The sequence below is a fragment of the Phocoena phocoena genome, chromosome 1 (assembly GCF_963924675.1).
Source record: "Phocoena phocoena chromosome 1, mPhoPho1.1, whole genome shotgun sequence".
Classification (NCBI taxonomy): Eukaryota; Metazoa; Chordata; class Mammalia; order Artiodactyla; family Phocoenidae; genus Phocoena; species Phocoena phocoena.
This window is the reverse complement of record NC_089219.1, coordinates 57,819,212-57,835,790: the sequence shown is the minus strand read 5'-3', so window position 1 is coordinate 57,835,790 and position 16,579 is coordinate 57,819,212. Positions and strand designations below refer to the sequence as shown.

The 16,579-nt window shown below is 40.3% G+C and overlaps 2 protein-coding genes across 3 annotated transcripts in view; one reads left to right on the top strand and one right to left on the bottom strand.

The window, feature by feature from the left end:
* MIER1 (MIER1 transcriptional regulator) overlaps positions 1-920 on the bottom strand; it is a 53,089-nt gene extending 52,169 nt beyond the window's left edge. For both annotated transcript variants that reach the window (XM_065874642.1, XM_065874649.1), the window contains exon 1: positions 854-920. In XM_065874642.1, the coding sequence (XP_065730714.1) occupies positions 854-920 (67 nt within the window). The remainder of the gene's footprint in view (positions 1-853) is intronic.
* A 198-nt stretch (positions 921-1,118) lies between these two features.
* Positions 1,119-16,579, top strand: part of DNAI4 (dynein axonemal intermediate chain 4) — a 94,293-nt gene continuing 78,832 nt past the window's right edge. The window contains 3 exon segments of the mRNA XM_065890122.1: positions 1,119-1,173; positions 1,176-1,287; positions 11,056-11,239. Coding sequence (XP_065746194.1) covers positions 1,119-1,173; positions 1,176-1,287; positions 11,056-11,239 — 351 coding nt within the window.

The window sequence follows — 16,579 nt, the reverse complement described above, 5'->3', positions numbered from 1 at the left end:
TCCGGGTCATCTCGTCTAAGCGGCCTCAGTAGACGGGCCAATCTTGGAACTGCATAAGCTTTTCTGCAAAATTAAGAGTTTTAGCGTTGGAAGAAGCTTTAGGTATAACTGGGGCCCCCAGAGAGAGGTAGTGACTCGCCCAAGGTCACACAGCAAACGAGGACTAGAAATGGTCTCCAGGCCAGAGATCTTTCCACCAAAAGCTGAAAGAACAAGGCCATTCAAAGACTAGGGAGGCATCTGCCCCCAGGGATACACCCAAGGCCTGGGAAGACCTCATTCCCTCACAACAGCCTCTTCGAGCCTCTCTTCCCTCCCTCACTCCCTCCGAAAAGGGCCGGTTTGCCCAAGACCCTGCTCACCACAGGGGGCTGCAGTGGGAGCAGGAGCCTTCCAGGTCTGAGACAGAACCCGGAGATACTGCGGGAAAGAGGCGGAGCCACAGCGGGGCGGTCTGCTTGACCCCACCCCGACCGCGTTCCGGGGCCGACTGGAGAAAGACGGAAGCGGACAAGGCGAAGCGAACTCACTCCGCAGCTGACTCCCAGCGCGCCGCGGACGCCGGGGAAGACTGGCGCCGCCGCCGCCACCACCACCAAAGCAAAGACCAGTCCGGGAAGGGGGTGGATGGCGATGGAGAGCTGCGCATGCGCCTTGGGTGGCCGGCGCCACTCCGGGAGGGGAAGCGCGCCCGGCGCGCTCTCTCAGCCCCTCCCCGGAAGTTAAGGGTCTTCCGGGCGGTACTCTGCAGTGGGGGAGGGGAAGGAGAGAAAGGGGACCGAGGACACCTTGGGAGCCCCTCCACCCAAACAGGGCTAGAAGAGGAGAGGTGGTTTATGGAGGCTGCACTTACAGCCGCTGCCGCCGCTGCCGCCGCCACCTCCGCTGCTGCCGCCACCGCCTGAAGAAGCCCCATCCATCCGCCTGCAGCCCGGGAGACTCAGAGCCTGGGAGGGGCCTAGGGCCCGGGCCGCCCGCCTCCTTGTTCTAGTCGTCGTCCGGGGCTTGCTCTTGCTCCACCAACCCTCTGTCCTCCCCTCCGCCTCCGCCCTCCTCCTCGGCCTCCAGCCGCCAGCCAACCGCGCGGCCGCTTGTTGAGCCAAGGCTCCACCGTCTCCATGACGCCCGGCAAACATTCCCGTGCCTTAGCCGGAGCCGCTGACGCCGGGGGTTGGGGTACAGGGGCTCCAGAAGCAGCCAGGGAAGGGGGTGGTCGACCACTCCCCACCCAGTCGCCACCATGCCCATCTCTCCGGTAAACAGCCGCAAGCAGCCGAACGTCGGGGTGTAAGTTCCGGCGCTAAAACCTAAGTCCATTCCCCTGGGTCCCGGAGGGAGCCCTTTTAGATCTTAGCACTTATTGCATCTGTGTTCAGTCGGCAGCCCTCGAACCTCCGAGGCGGCAATGTCTACTTCGTTGGCCTAGGACTGCCTTTTCCAAACCTCTACTGCTGTGCTTGGTCGAGAAAAGACTTAGTTTGTTGGGAACCACCCTTCCTCCTAGCACTCCTGGTTTTTTTTTTTTTTTTTTTTTTTTTTTTCCCCCGGTCTGCAGTCTCCAGCTTGTTGCCTCCAAGCTGTGCCCAGATGTTCAACCCTCTCAGCTTCTGTGAGCTACCAGACCGAACATTACTATGCTCTGTAGTTGAGGTTTTTTTCTGCCTTCTCCTCATACCATTCTGCCTTAAAACTCATTCCAGCTTACAACTTTCTCTGTTGTTCTGCAGCAGTTGGACGAGAGGCTGGAGAAAAGCATACAGCTCTACAGATGTCTCGCTTACAACTTCAAATGGTCCCTTAGTCCAGCAATTACACTGAAGTTTCCTAATTCATTCACTCTCCCGCACTTCCAGACCACTTTTGTTCTCTCTTCTCAAACCTTCAGCATCTCTTCTATCCAGTCTCTTCCAGATCAGCTAATCTTTCTTTAGCAGAACTTGTTGAAAAGGTCTTGGGAGAGAACCTTCTGCTCTTTCCTGCATATGGTACTCAGGTTTTTGTCCATCCTATCACTCCACAAAAAATAGCTTTTGTGAAGGTCAGCAATAACTGTCCAGCCAAATACAGTGGCCATTTCTCAGTTTGTTTCTTAACTCACCCATCAGCAGCTTTGATCTGGTTTACCACTTCTTGAGTGTTGAATCACTTCATTTGGTTTCTGGGACACCACTCCTCCCTAATTCTCCCCTTGGTTTATGCCTACTCCTTTTCAAAGTACTTTGCTGGCACCTCTTTATCTCTCCCGTATCTAAATATTGCAGTGTTGATGGGATCAGTAAAGCTCTTCACTATTGTTTTTTGCCTTTAAAAGTCACCTATTTACTGATCGTTTACAAGTTTAACTGCAGCCAACATCTCTCCCAAGAAAACAGACTTAAAATCAAGCAGCTGTGCTTAAAAGTTAATAGGCATCTCAAAACTTGTGTCTAAAACTGAACTTATTTCGCCCTCTAATCAACTCTGCAGTCTCCCATTTCAGTAAATGGCAATTTCCACTCTTCCAGTTACTCAGTAAAAAAACTTTGGGTTACCCTTGACTTCTCAATACCCCACTCCATCAGCAGATTCTACCATTTCTACCTGCAAAATAAGTCCAGACTACCACTCCAATGTAAGTCACTGTTACATTGCAGTAAACACCTAAATGATCTTGCCCTCACCCTCAACATAGTAATCACTGTGGCTCTTCTCAAAAGCCTCCAATTTCTCCCATTTCACTCAGAGTAAAAGCTCACATCCTCACAGGGCCCCACAGAATCTCACTTTGGATTCTTCCCCCTGGCTAATTACACTCCATATTGTTCCACAACAATATCAGGCATATTTTCCCACTTCAAGGCCTGGGCATTTGCTGTTCTTTGGAATACTGTACCCGCTAGTAATCTCATGACACTCATTTTCTTCACGTGTCACCTTATCAAAGAGTCCTTCTCTAACTACCCTACGTAAAATAATACTACTCTCCCCAGTACTTCCTGTCCCTCAACTTGCTTTATTCTTCTCCATAAGATTTATTTCTGTTTGATATATTATATACTTGTTTGTTAATCTGTCTTCATCCAAGCTATGATGTACTCCATAATGGCAGAGAGTTTTGTTTTGTTCACTGCTACTGCTTAGAATGAAGAAGACAGTATTTGCTGGCAGCAAACAAATGAGTGAATATGTATTTGAGTAACATTGGTTATTGCTCATCTCGTCTGGTTTTTGTTTTTACTTGTAGGTATGGCAGTCTCAAACTAACATTAAGTTGGTTTCATGTGAAGTTTTAAAAAATCATAAAACTCTCAGAGTACCTGAGAGAGTGTTAGAAAAATTCCCTTCGGGATTTCTTGAATAATGACACATTCATGGGAGATTACCTATTAAGGAAAGAGTGGGGTGGGAGATAGAAATTAATATAACCTTCACTTTTTGAGGTAGCCATATTATCTAATTAAAACAAAATTTCATACACACTAAAGTTTACACCCATTGGTTTGACCTAATGTTTCTCATCTTTCTCAGTTTAAGACTTAATCTGATCTTGGAAAGGATATCATGAAACATGTATTTATCAATTTTTCACTTTCTCCAATTTTTCCTATATTGGGTTTTACCTATTGGCTTAGCAATACAGATCTTCTTCAACTTACAATGAGGTATGTCCCAATAAACCCATCATAGGTTGAAAATATCATTAAGTAGAAAATGCACTTATTACACCTAGCCTACCAGACATCATACTTAGCATAGCCTACCTTAAACATGCTCAGAACACTTATATTAGCCTACAGTTCGACAAAATCATCTAACATGAAGTCTGTTTAATAATAAAGTGTTGAATAGCTCATGTAATTTATTGAATACTGTACTGAAAATTAAAAGCAATGATTGTATGGGTACAGAATGGTTGTAAATGTATTGGTTGTTTACTCTCATGATTGCACGGCTGACTGGGAACTATGGCTCACTGCCAGCATCACGAGAGTATCATTTTATAGCATATCGTTAGTCCAGGAAAAGATAAAAATTCGAAGTACAGTTTCTACCGAATGCATATCACATTCACACCCCTGTAAAGTCAAAAAATCATAATTTGGGGGTTGGCTGTATTAGACAATCTTCCGTTGTGGTAAAAACCACTAGTGTTTCCTTCACTGCCTTTATCTCACTTCTTTGCCCAGTTTCTCTGTTCTTCCTTACGTGTTCATTCATTTCCTTTTGATTTGGGGGGTGGGGAGAGTTTTCATCTGTTCTTGCATGTTACTTGTTCCATTAGGATCCTTAACATTAATCATAATTATTTTAAATTCCCAGTCTTGATAATTCCAAAATCTCTGCCATATCTTATTCTGGCTCTAATCCTTGCTTTGTTTCTTCAGACTGTTTTTGCTTTTTGGTATGCCATGTATTTTGTTGAAAGCTGAACATGTTGCATCAGGTAATATGAACTGAGGTAAGTAAGCCCTTAGTGTGAGGATTTATGTTTATCTGTCTAGGAATTAGGCTGTTTGCTGTAGCTCTAGGTTTCCAAGACTTCAGTTTCCTCTAGTGTCCTGCTTTTTGTCTCCTCTGGCTTTTTAGGTTTCCCTAGAGACTCCTTCTTAGAGTCTGAGCCTTACAGTTCTTCCCATTGTAATTCAGTTATACAGGAGCCCTGTTGATGTGGTGGTAAGATATGTGAGGGAGCGGGGAAGGGGGAGGGGAGTGTGCCATAATCCTATGATTAGGTCTTAATCCTTTAGTGGGCCTTTGTCCCTGGGCTGTGACCTTCATAAGTATTTCTCAGAATTTTTCTCTTTAGGTGGAACAAGAAGGTTAGATGGACTTCGAGTAGGTTATTTCCCTCCCCCCACATTGGTTAGGCTCTGGTAAAATGGTTTTCCTTGAGGGCAGGCCTTTGTTAAGGATAACTGAACATTCCAGGTATATTTCAAAATGGTTACTTCTTGTCCCCCTGCTGGAACTATCAGGGAGTTTTACTCTGATCTTCATCCTGAGAGACTGGTGGAGTGTGTAAAGATAAAAGTGTTGTGGGCGGGAGCTCCCTAAGGCTGGGCCCCCAGCAGTTTTTTCTCTTTTGAATTAGTCTACACTCAGTTTCCAGCAATTAGGCAATTACCCTTTAGGTTTTCCTACCACTTGTTGGCTCTAGTGGCAGTTTCTGCTCCCAGTAAGTTGTGATTCTGTTATTCCTGCATCTCAATCTTTCAGTGTGAGGGTTTGCCTGTAACCTCAATTCTCTGATGGACCTAAGAAGACCCATTGATTTTCAGTTTGCTCAGCCTTTTTCTTGTGAGTACAGGATTGATGTCTTTCATGGCCTTTACACGTCAGACCAGAAACCAGAAGTATCTGTTTACTCTTTAACACTTGCAGTCTGTTGTCTCCATTTCTATATGAAAATTACTCAGGTCAATAATGAGTAACCTAAAGGTTTCAAAAGTCACCAAATTCAATGGGCTTTCTCTTTACCTCTCTGCAGCATTTGACAATATCAATCTTCCCCTCCTTAACCCTGAACTAACCCTGAACTGGTTCACTTACTACTGGCAAAGATGCCTTTTTTCTGGTTTTACTTTCTTTCTACCTCCAGTTTCTCTCCTTGGCCCTATTACCTTCTCTTTGTATCTTTAGGTTTTTATTTTGGGACTCAGTTCATTTATTATCATCTCCATGAAAGATTCTCAAATCTGTATCTCCAGTTCTCACTTTTGTTCCCTGAAATTCACTTTCCTCTTGATTTTCAACTGCTACCAAACAGCTCCACCAGGATATCACTCATAATATCTAAACTTGAACATGTCTACAATTTAACTTCTTATTGTGCTTTGGAAATAATGACTACTTTAATCATTGCCTTAACTCTTTGAGGCAGATACTGTTATTAACCTTAATTTACATATGAGGAAAGAAACTTGCTCAAGAACACATAGCCTGTGAGTTATTGGATGAGTTTGGGCATTTAAGTTGACCTCTTTGAGTTTTAAGTTCCTCACTTGTAAAACATGGCAATTAAATATCTCATAATTTATTATAAGAATTGAATTAGGGTGGTGATCATTTTGTAATGTACGGAAATATTGAATCACAATATTGTGTACCTGGAACTGTAGGTCAATTATACTTCCATTTAAAAAAAATGAAATAAATAAAAGAATTAAATTACAAATATAGTGGAAGTACTTTGAAGTTTAGATTTTAAGTGGCATTGTTATTATCAATTAAGTCCTGTTTGTTCTGTATCTGTGGTTTAAGGGTACTTGGGGTATGTTTTAATCAGGTACATAGACACAGAAATAACTATCATGAAGGAAGAAGGTTTTTTTTGTTTTTGTTTTTTTAAATACTCATAGATCCCTAGAATCAGGAGACATGGCATGCCGTACCACATAGTGGGGCCACATGAGGAAGCACCAGGGCTGAGCAGGAGGTAAAACTAGCAAGGGGAAAACATGGGCAAGAAGCTTTATTGTGGTTCCCATGGGGAGAAATGGACATAGCGGAATAAGCAGGTGTAGGAATAGCTTGTTTGAATAATTTCAAAAGGCTCTGGGCATAGGGACTATCCCTAGTTGTCTGGTTCCTGTCCCTACAGTGATTAGGGCAAGTGGATAGTGACCCAGAGAGTGAGATCTCTTTGAGAGCCTGATGAAGGAGATGGTTGAGGGTATGGACTCTGGATTTGTTGGTTTGCGTATAAAAGGTTTGCTTGTAGGCAAGTCCCTTACTATGTATAAGAATTGATTAGCCCTGGGAGGGGCAGTCCCTCCAGGGTTAGCAAGTTCCTAGATATCAAAACATCAAAATACAGAAAATAAAAAGATATGCTTAATACATGCTGTATTTAGCATTTGTTTTATTTCTACATTTGCCACCCCAGGTTAAGCCTTGATTACTTCTCATCTGGCCTATTTCCATAGCATCTTAACTAATGGTCTTCTTGCTACTAGTGTGTTCTGAATATAGCTAAATTTTTCTGAAGCATAGTTTTGAGCAGTTAACTCTTATGCTCAAAATCATTCAAAGGCACTCTCATGCTTGTGTAGTAAATTTCAGAGACTTAGCCTGGCCATTTTATTTTTTCAAAGCTTAACTTTGTTTTCCTTCAATTTCCTTCTAATTGAATCATTTAAGATACCCTGTATATACCACATGCTTTCCTACTGTCATCGTTCACAGTGATCTTTGCTCAGGGTGCATTTCCTGTCTTGTCCTCATCCCTCCTCACCTGCATGTGCATCAGACACAAGCACACATATACATTTGGCCCCGTGTACTTCTTTTGAATTTGACCTACATTCAAGCCTAACTCAAATGCCATCTTCATGATTTCTCTGCTCACTCCTCTTACCCAAGGTAATCTTTACCACAACTTTCATTTCATCTTACATGTAAGTCTTGAGGCAAATACAATTTTGTACTTGCATTGTAATCATATATATGTTTTATCTCTTATTAGACGGTCAGCTCCTTAGGGCCCATATCTGATTCATATTGTATCTCTGCCAGCATGTAGCCTTATGTACAATAAGTGTTTTATGAATAACAGTTGGATAAATGAAAGTAATTGATTGGGTTTAGATTGAAATGTTTACCTTAATCTCATTAAACTAAGAAGTGGCTAATACAGACACTTTTTCTTAAGCCATTCCTTCTTTCCTCTTGTGGTTATTTTTTTCATAGTGAGATTTATGTATGTGTAGCATGCTTTTAATGTCATTAGTCTCTTTTTTCATAGAAGTGGTCATCCGGTGCTCATGGTGTTCATTCTACAGGTACCAACTGAATGCCTTATATTTTCCAGCTACTGCCCTAGGTACTGAAGACATAGGAGTGAACAAAATAGATTAGGTCCCTGCTTCAGAAAACTCAGGAATGTACAGCTACATAACCTCTTGTATCATGACTGTTTTTCAGGCAAAACTTTCAAAGTGAATATCTCCTGAAAGTCATCCTATTTATTGCCCACCAATTTGGCTCTTTTGAAAGCATCTGTTTTTTTAACATAGCTAGATGTGCACCATAAATTTCTAACATAATTGGCTACAGGTACTTAGTTCATTTTTTTTTTTAAAGTAGTCTGTACTTTCTGAATCTAATTTCCCACTCTGTCAGGCAGAGTACTAAGAGTTGGGGCTATCATGGTAGACATGGTTCCTTCCCATGAAACTTATAGTCTGAAGATTTGGGGGAGTTTATTGATGATTCTCATAAGATCACAGTAACTACCTAATTGGTAAATGCAACATCATTTGCTGATTCATTTCTATTTGGTCCCTATGGGAATAAAAGAGATAGAGCTGGTTTATGAGTAAATGTGATATGATTTCATTATGCATCTATTTAGTTTGAGATGTCTAGTAGACATTTAGCTGCAGCTACCCAGTAGACTGGTAAACATTTGAGTATGAAGGTTGAGAGAATGTTTTGAATTGGATGTAATGATTTGGGAATTCATTCAACAATTTTTTATTAAGCAGCTACTGTGTATTGGGTACTATGGTAGGCATTAGGGATACAGCAGGGAACAAAATAACACAAAGTCCCTAGTCTCGTGGAATTTAGATTCTCAGCGTTGGAGGGTTGGGTGGGGAACATCTAATTCATAAGATAAATAAGTAACAGATATGTTAGTAAGAAGTACTGAGGAGAAAAAGCAAGGGGATATGAAGTATTTGAGGGGTATTTGTCCTTGACAAGGACAAGGTCAAATGTATGACCATGGGAATAAGCAGCTGATATAGTAAAGAGGAAGAATAGAATGGACAGACTGTATTTTGTAGGGATAGTAGGGCAAAGCTCAAGGGAGAAAGAAAATAAGAGTTGAAGGTAATGGTAAAAGAGTGATTCAGTTGATGAATTGTGGATACTGGATTAAACAGTGAAAGAAGAGAAACCTAAAAGGTACTGAGTAATTGGTAGAAAATGGAAGGGTCAGGTAATTAGAGGTCCCAAGGAGGGTGAAGAATAGGAGACAGTTATGTTACAGAAACCAATTTGAGAACTCAAGTTTAAGAAGAAGGGGGGGGCTTCCCTGGTGGCGCAGTGGTTGGGAGTCTGCCTGCCGATGCAGGGGACACGGGTTCGTGCCCTGGTCTGGGAAGACCCCACATGCCGCGGAGCGGCTGGGCCCGTGAGCCATGGCCGCTGAGCCTGCGCGTCCGGAGCCTGTGCTCTGCAACGGGAGAGGCCACAACAGTGAGAGGCCCACCTACCACAAAAAAAAAAAAAAAAAAAAAAAAAGAAGAAGGGGGAATGGTCAACTGACGTCAGATGCTACAAAGATAAGTACTGGAAAGAGTCCTATGGATCTGACAATTTGAAGGACAAGACTAGGTGATTTTAATGAAAGTAGTCTCTGCAGTAGGAGAGGAGAGGGTGGAATTAGGTTGTAGTGAATTATGGAGCATAAGAGGAGTAAGGACATAGACAGGATTATTGACTAATATTTTAAAAAGTGAAGGAGAGGTACAGTAATAGATAGTGGAAGACTAGTAATAGATAGGTAAAGGAAGGATTTTTAAGTTGAAGAGATGACTGGAGTACAATTATATGCTGAAGGGGAAAAGATTGGAAACAAGATATAGGAGACCAAGAATTATTGACGTAAGAGTCCCTGAGATGGGAATTCCCTTGCAGTCCAGTGGTTAGGGCTTAGTGCTTTCACTGCTGAGAGCCTGGGTTCCATTCTTGGGGAACTAAGAGCCCACAGCTACGTGGCATGGCCAAAAAAATTTTTTTGCAAAGGAAAAGAGTCCCTGAGAAAAGTAGTAACAGACAGGTTTCAGAGCACAGGTAGAAAGGTTAACCTTAGATAAGAAGAGCAACTTTTGAACTGAAAGAGGAGGAAAGAAATAAGGATGGATTAGATGAGTTTGTGGGATATGAAAGAAGAATATAATGAAGGTAGAGAAATTTAAGGAATTCTTACCTCATTGATTAATTTGGTTTTCTTGGAAATGTTGGAGTTAAAGTCATTTAGAGACTGAAGGAGGGAGGATAGGGTATGATACTTTAAAAGAATGTAAACTTGAAATAGTATGAATGGAATTCATTTAGTCATTTATTTAAAAAATACTAATAGTGCCCACAATATACTGGGTACTGTCCTGTGTGCTAGCGATATAGCAATGAACAAGACAAAGTTCTTGCCCTAAAGATGCTTACATTCTAGTAGAGGAGTAGACAACAAACAGTGTCAAGTAGTACTAAATGCCATGAAGAAAAATAAAATATGAAAAGTAGATTGTTGTCATTTTAAAGTATTTTATTCTTGTCTGATCTTTTATGAGTAGGAAAGTAAAAGTATTGTTTAAAATGTTTTCTTTGGAAACACAATGCCTTTTTATAGTGTAAGGGGTGATCATTCTTGTTTTATAGAAGTCTGCAGTACAATCAGAGTACTAGAATGAAAGAATGATTAGGTTTTTGTCTTAAGGAATTTAGAGAATTGATCCAAAAGTGAAATCATATTTTTTCTCCTGGATACAAATATTTTGATTATAATTTCTCTTATTAAGAATTATTATGTAATCGTTCAGGCAGGAACATGATATTCTTTCCCAGGTTTTATTACTCATTCTTCAATCTGCCTGCAAAACTGCGCTCTACACTCATTTGTGCTTACTATGTGTCAGGCATTTCCTAACCATAATATAGAAATTAATACATTTAATCCTCATAATAACCAATGAATTAAGTACTATCTTTATCCTCATCTTACAGATAAGGAAACTGAGACCCAGAGAAATAAGTGTAGACTTTTGATCTGACTGCCTGGGTTCAAATTTCAACTCTAGTAAGAATGTTTCCCTCTAAGCCTCTGTGACTTTATATAAAATAATGTTATAGCAACCTCTTAGAATTATTGTGAGGAAAAAGTGACACAGTGCTTGTAAACATTCTAGAGCTATGCTTACACATAATGAGCTCTCAAGTGGCTACTATTTTTTTCTTGTTTATATGTTTAGATTGTTTCCATGTTTCTAAATGAAAATCTACTTTTTTATCATTGGCTAATTTTTCTTCAATCCTGGATCCTCAGTGTTATGTTTTCTTTTCCTGATATAGAAACACTGGCACACAGTCGAAGAGGTCTATGAGCTTTACTGGCCCAGCAAAAGGAGCGCAAACGAAAGGAGGATATATTAGTGCAAACCAAAGCAAAATGGCTGGGTCAAAAACCATGGTGATTCTACCTGACCCCAAAACAGTAGAAAAAATGAATATTTCCTCCACAAAGACAGCCACGCGGGTAATATTCTTTAGAATTCTGAGTTTTTTTGTGAAAATGACACTGGGAAGAACTTGATTGAAATGTTAAAGGTAGAAAGTATGCTGCTTTGAAACAATAACTTCTAATACAGGCATATCTCAGAGATATTGCAGGTTCAGTTCTAGACCACTTGAATAACACAAATATCGCAATAAAGTGGGTCACTTGAGTTTTTTTGGCTTCCCAATGCATATAAAAATTATTACATTATACTGTAGTCTCTTAAGAGTACAGTAGCATTATGTTTAAAAATTACAATGTACGTGACTTAATTAAAAAACTTTACTGCCAAAAAGTGCTAACCATCCTCTGAGCCTTCAGCAAGTCATAGTAACATCAAAGATCACTGGTCACAGATTACCATAACAAACATAATAATAATGAAAAAGTTTGAAATATTGCGAGAATTACAAAAATGTGACACAGAGACTCAAAGTGAGCAAATGCTGTTGGAAAAATGGTGTCAATAGACTTGCTGGATGCAGAGTTGTCACAAGCCTTCAATTTGTAAAAAACAATATCTGTGAAGTGCAATAAAGTGAAGCACAGTAAAATGAGGTATGCCTGTATTGATATATTGATTTTGTTAGAATCTTTGCCATATAACATATCTTACAGCATAATATTGGCAGTTGGCACCTATAATTCATTATTGGTAGTAAGAACATTAGAGTGGAGTGAAGAAAGTCTACTCATGACCTTAAGAATGATTTAGTCAGCTCAGGCTGCTGTAATAAAGTATCATACACTGGGTGGCTTATAAACAAATTTATTTCTTATAGTTCTGGAGTCTGGAAGTCCAAGAGTATGGTGACAAATGGTCAGGTTCTGGTGAGGACCCTCTTCCAGGTTGCAGACTACCAACTTTTATTGTATCCTCACAAGGGGGAAAGAGATTTAGCTAGCTCCCTAGCCTCTTTTTATAAAGACAGTAATCTCATTCATGAGGGTTCTACCTTCATGACCTAATTACCTCTCAAAAGTTCCACCTCCCAATACCATCTCACACTGGGATTAGTGTTCCAGCATATGAATCGGGGGGGTACACAAACATTCAGTCCATAATAATTATATACATATTACATACACATTATATGCATTACGTGTATGTTATACATATATATTACACAGTATTAACAGCACTATGTAAAAGGTATAATGCATCATGACCAAGTGGGGATAATATATGCAAGATTGTTCCAATATTCAAAAGTCAGTACTTTCCCCCTTATTAGTAGATTGAAAAAGAATCCATGTGATTATCACAACAGATAAAGAAAAAGCATTTGAAAAATTCAATATCCAATGATTATAAAAATTAAAAATAAAATCTTTCAACTAACTTGAAAGAGAAAGGATTTCCTCAGGAGCGATCTGTAAAACCTACAGTTAACATCATACTCAGTGATGAAAGGCTGAATGCTTTTCCCCTAATATCAGGAACAAGACATGGATGCTCACTTTCATCACTTCTATTCAGCACAGTAGTGGGTGTCCTAGCCAGAGCGCTTAGGCAAGTAAAAGAAATACAAGTCATCCAAAGTAGAAAGGAAGAAGTAAAATTATCTCAGTTCACAGATGACATAATCTTATATATACAAAACCCTAAAGATTCCACATTAAAAAAATTGTTAGAACTAATAAATTCAGCAAATTTGCAGGATAGAAAATTGACACACAAAAATCTATTGTTTCTATACACTAGCAATGAATAATTTAAGAAGAAAATCAAGAAAAATAGTTTTGTTTGCAATAGCATCAAAAAGAATGAAATACTTAGAAATAAACTTAACTAAGGAGTTGAAAGATATGTACACTGATAACTATAAAGAGTGCTGAAAGAAGACAATAATAAATAGGAACACATCCTTTGTTCATAGACTTAATATTGTTAAGATGTCAATACTATCCAAAGCAATCTACAGCTTCAATGCAATCCCTATCAAAATCCCAGTGACATTTTTTGCAGAAATAAAAAAAACCCATCCTAAAATTCATATGGACTATCAAGGGAGCCCAAATAGCCAAAACAATCTTGAAAAAGAACAAAGTTGGAGGTCTCACACGTCCTGATTTAAAAACTTATTACATAGCTTCAGTAATCAACACAGTGTAGTACTGGCATAAAGACAGACATATAGGGACTTCTCTGGTGGCGCAGTGGTTAAGAATCCGCCTGCCAATGCAGGAGACACAGGTTTGATCCCTGGTCTGGGAAGATCCCACATGCCGTGGAGCAACTAAGCCTGTGCACCACAACTACTGAGCCTGCGCTCTAGAGCCCGCAAGCCACACTACTGAAGCTTGTGTGCCTACAGCCACAACAAGAGAAGCCACCGCAATGAGAAGCCCATGCCCACAATGAAGAGTAGCCCCCACTCACCACAACTAGAGAAAGACTGCACACAGCAATGAAGACCCACCACAGCCAAAAAGAAAGGAAGGAAGGAAGAAAGAAAGAAAGAAAGAAAAAGACAGACATAGGTCAATGAAATAATATAGAGCCCAGAAATAATAAGGATATCAAGAAAGGAAGGAAGGAAGGAAAGAAAGAAAGGGAGGAAGGGAGAAAAGAAAGAAAGAAAGAAAAAGAAAGAAAGAAAAGACAGACATATAGGTCAATGAAATAATATAGAGCCCAGAAACAAACCCTCACAATAAGGATATCAAGACCATGCAATGGTGTCTTTTCAACAAATGTGTTAAGAGAACTGGATATCTACATGCAAAAGAACAAAGTAGGACTCTTACCTTACACCATTTACAAAAGTAACTCAAAATGTAATAAAAACCTAAAGGGAAGATCTAAAACTATAAAACTCTTAGAAGAAAATATAAGGGAAAAACTTTTTGACATTGGATTTGGCAATGATTTCTTAGATATGATATCAAAAGCATATACAGCAAAAGAGAATAGATATATTGGACTACATCAAGCATTAGAAACTTCTGTGCATCAAGGGACACAACAACAGAGTGAAAGGCAGCCCATGGGATGAGGAAAATTATTAGAAAATCATATATCTGATAACAAGTTAATATCTGGAATATATAAAGAACTGCAACTCAACAACAAACAGCCTAATTTAAAAAATTGACAAAGGACTTGAATAAATATTTTTCCAAAGAAGATATACAAATGGCTGACAGCACATGAAAAAATGCTCAACATCACACCAGTAATCATTAGGGAAATGTAGATCAGAACCACAGTAAGATACCAGCTCACACCAATTAGGATGGCCACTATGAAAAAAAACCCAACAATAACAGAAAATAACAAGTATTGATGAGGATATAGAGAAATCAGAACCTTTGTGCACTGTTGGTAGGATTGTAAAATGGTGCAGCTGCTATGAAAACAGTATTATTGTCCCTCAAAAATTTTAAAATAGAATTACCATATCGTCCAGCAATTCCATTTCTTGGTCTGTACCTAAAAGAATTGAAAGCAGAGATTTGAACAAATATTTGTACAACGATTTTCATCGCAGCATTATTCATAGTAGCTAAAAGGTGGAAGCAACCCAAGTTTCCATCAACAGATGAATGAATAAACAAAGTGTATGTGTGTATATACCTTTAAAAAGAAGGAAATTTCAACACATACTACAATATGGATGAACCTTGAAGATATTAATTATACTTAGTGAAATAAACTAGTCACAAAAGGACAAAGACTGTATGACTCGACTTATCTGAGATACCTAGAGTAGTCAAATTCATAGAGACAAAGTAAAATGGTGGTCACCAGGGAAAGAATAAAGAGGAATTATTGTTTAATGGGTACAGATTTGCAGTTTTGTGAGATTTTTGTTTTTGTTTTGCGGTACACGGGCCTCTCACTGTTGTGGCCTCTCCCGCTGAAGAGCACAGCCTCCGGACGCACAGGCTCAGCGGCCATGGCTCACAGGCCCAGCCACTTCGCGGCATGTGGGATCTTCCCGGACCGGGGCATGAACCCATGTCCCCTGCATCGGGAGGTGGACTCTCAACCACTGCACCACCAGGGAAGCCCTTTGTGAGATTCTTAAAAAGAGTTCTGGAGATGGATGGTGGTGGTGACTGCACAGCAATGTGAAAGTACTTAATGCCATGAGCACTTAAATGTAGTTAAGATGAAAAATGTATGCATTTTACCATAATAACCCCCACTGATGAGCTCTGCCTGGGTGTGGCACACTGAGAATCCTGGGGCCTTCCCCTGGTCCATGAGATCATGTTCCATGTCAGGAGAGGCAAGCTGAGAAGACCTCAGGCTACTGCCCTATTCCCTCCATGGAGCACTCAACACCTAGAGTGAGGTTGTCACTCATGGAGAAGCTTACCATTGTCTCCACTGTCAACCCCAGAGATCTGGTGCAGAGATATTATCTGGGGAGAGAAGCAAGCTGTACAACAGGTAGTTCCTTATATCTTCCATAAGGAACCACCTTTATTTGCAGCAGAGCATGGAGAAGTTTAAACCTATGAACACCCTCAAAAACAGTGGACATAGTGGTAAAAGGCAATTGCAAGGAAATTAATTGATCTAATGAAGATACACCCTAGACTGTAGGCTAGCTAGTTTATAGGGAAACAGGGTATAAGGCAATTCCTCAGCAAGAAGGAATTCCTGTAGTGAGAATAAATATTGAACATTGGCATCAGAAACTTCCCTGGAAGGAGCCACAATTTGATTGGATTAGTCTGTAGAGAATTTATGCCCCAGGGCATTGTTGAAAACAATAGAGCAATCAGCTGGCGACTAGTGAAGTTAACAGCTGAGTGTGGTCAGAGTAAGTGTGGAAGAGAGCCCTACCAGTAGCGCTGTCATCGCAGGATGGTTTTGGGCATACCCAAAGCTGCACCTCCCTGAGGAGCAACATTAGTGTGTTAACAGGACTGCAGGGTAGGTGTTGGGAGGGGGCATATTAGTTTCCCAGGAGTGCCTTAACAAAGTACCAACAGCTGTATGACTTCAAACAATAGAAATTTATTGTCTCACACTTCTGGAGGCTCAAAGTCTGAAATTAAGGTGTTAGCAGGGGTGTGCAGCTTCTGAATATGCTAGGGAAGTATCTGTTTCTCTCCTAGATTCTGATAACCCCGAACACTCCTTGGCTTGTAGATCCATCACTCTAATCCTCTATCTGTACATTGTGTTCTCCCCATTATCTTCACAGTATCTTCCCTCTGCCTCTGTTCAAATTTCCCCCTTTTATAAAGACATCAGTCATATTGAATTATGGCTCACCCTAATGATCTCATCTTAACTCAGTTAAATCTGCAAAGACCCTATTTCCATAATCTGAGGTACTGGAGGTTAGGACTTCAACA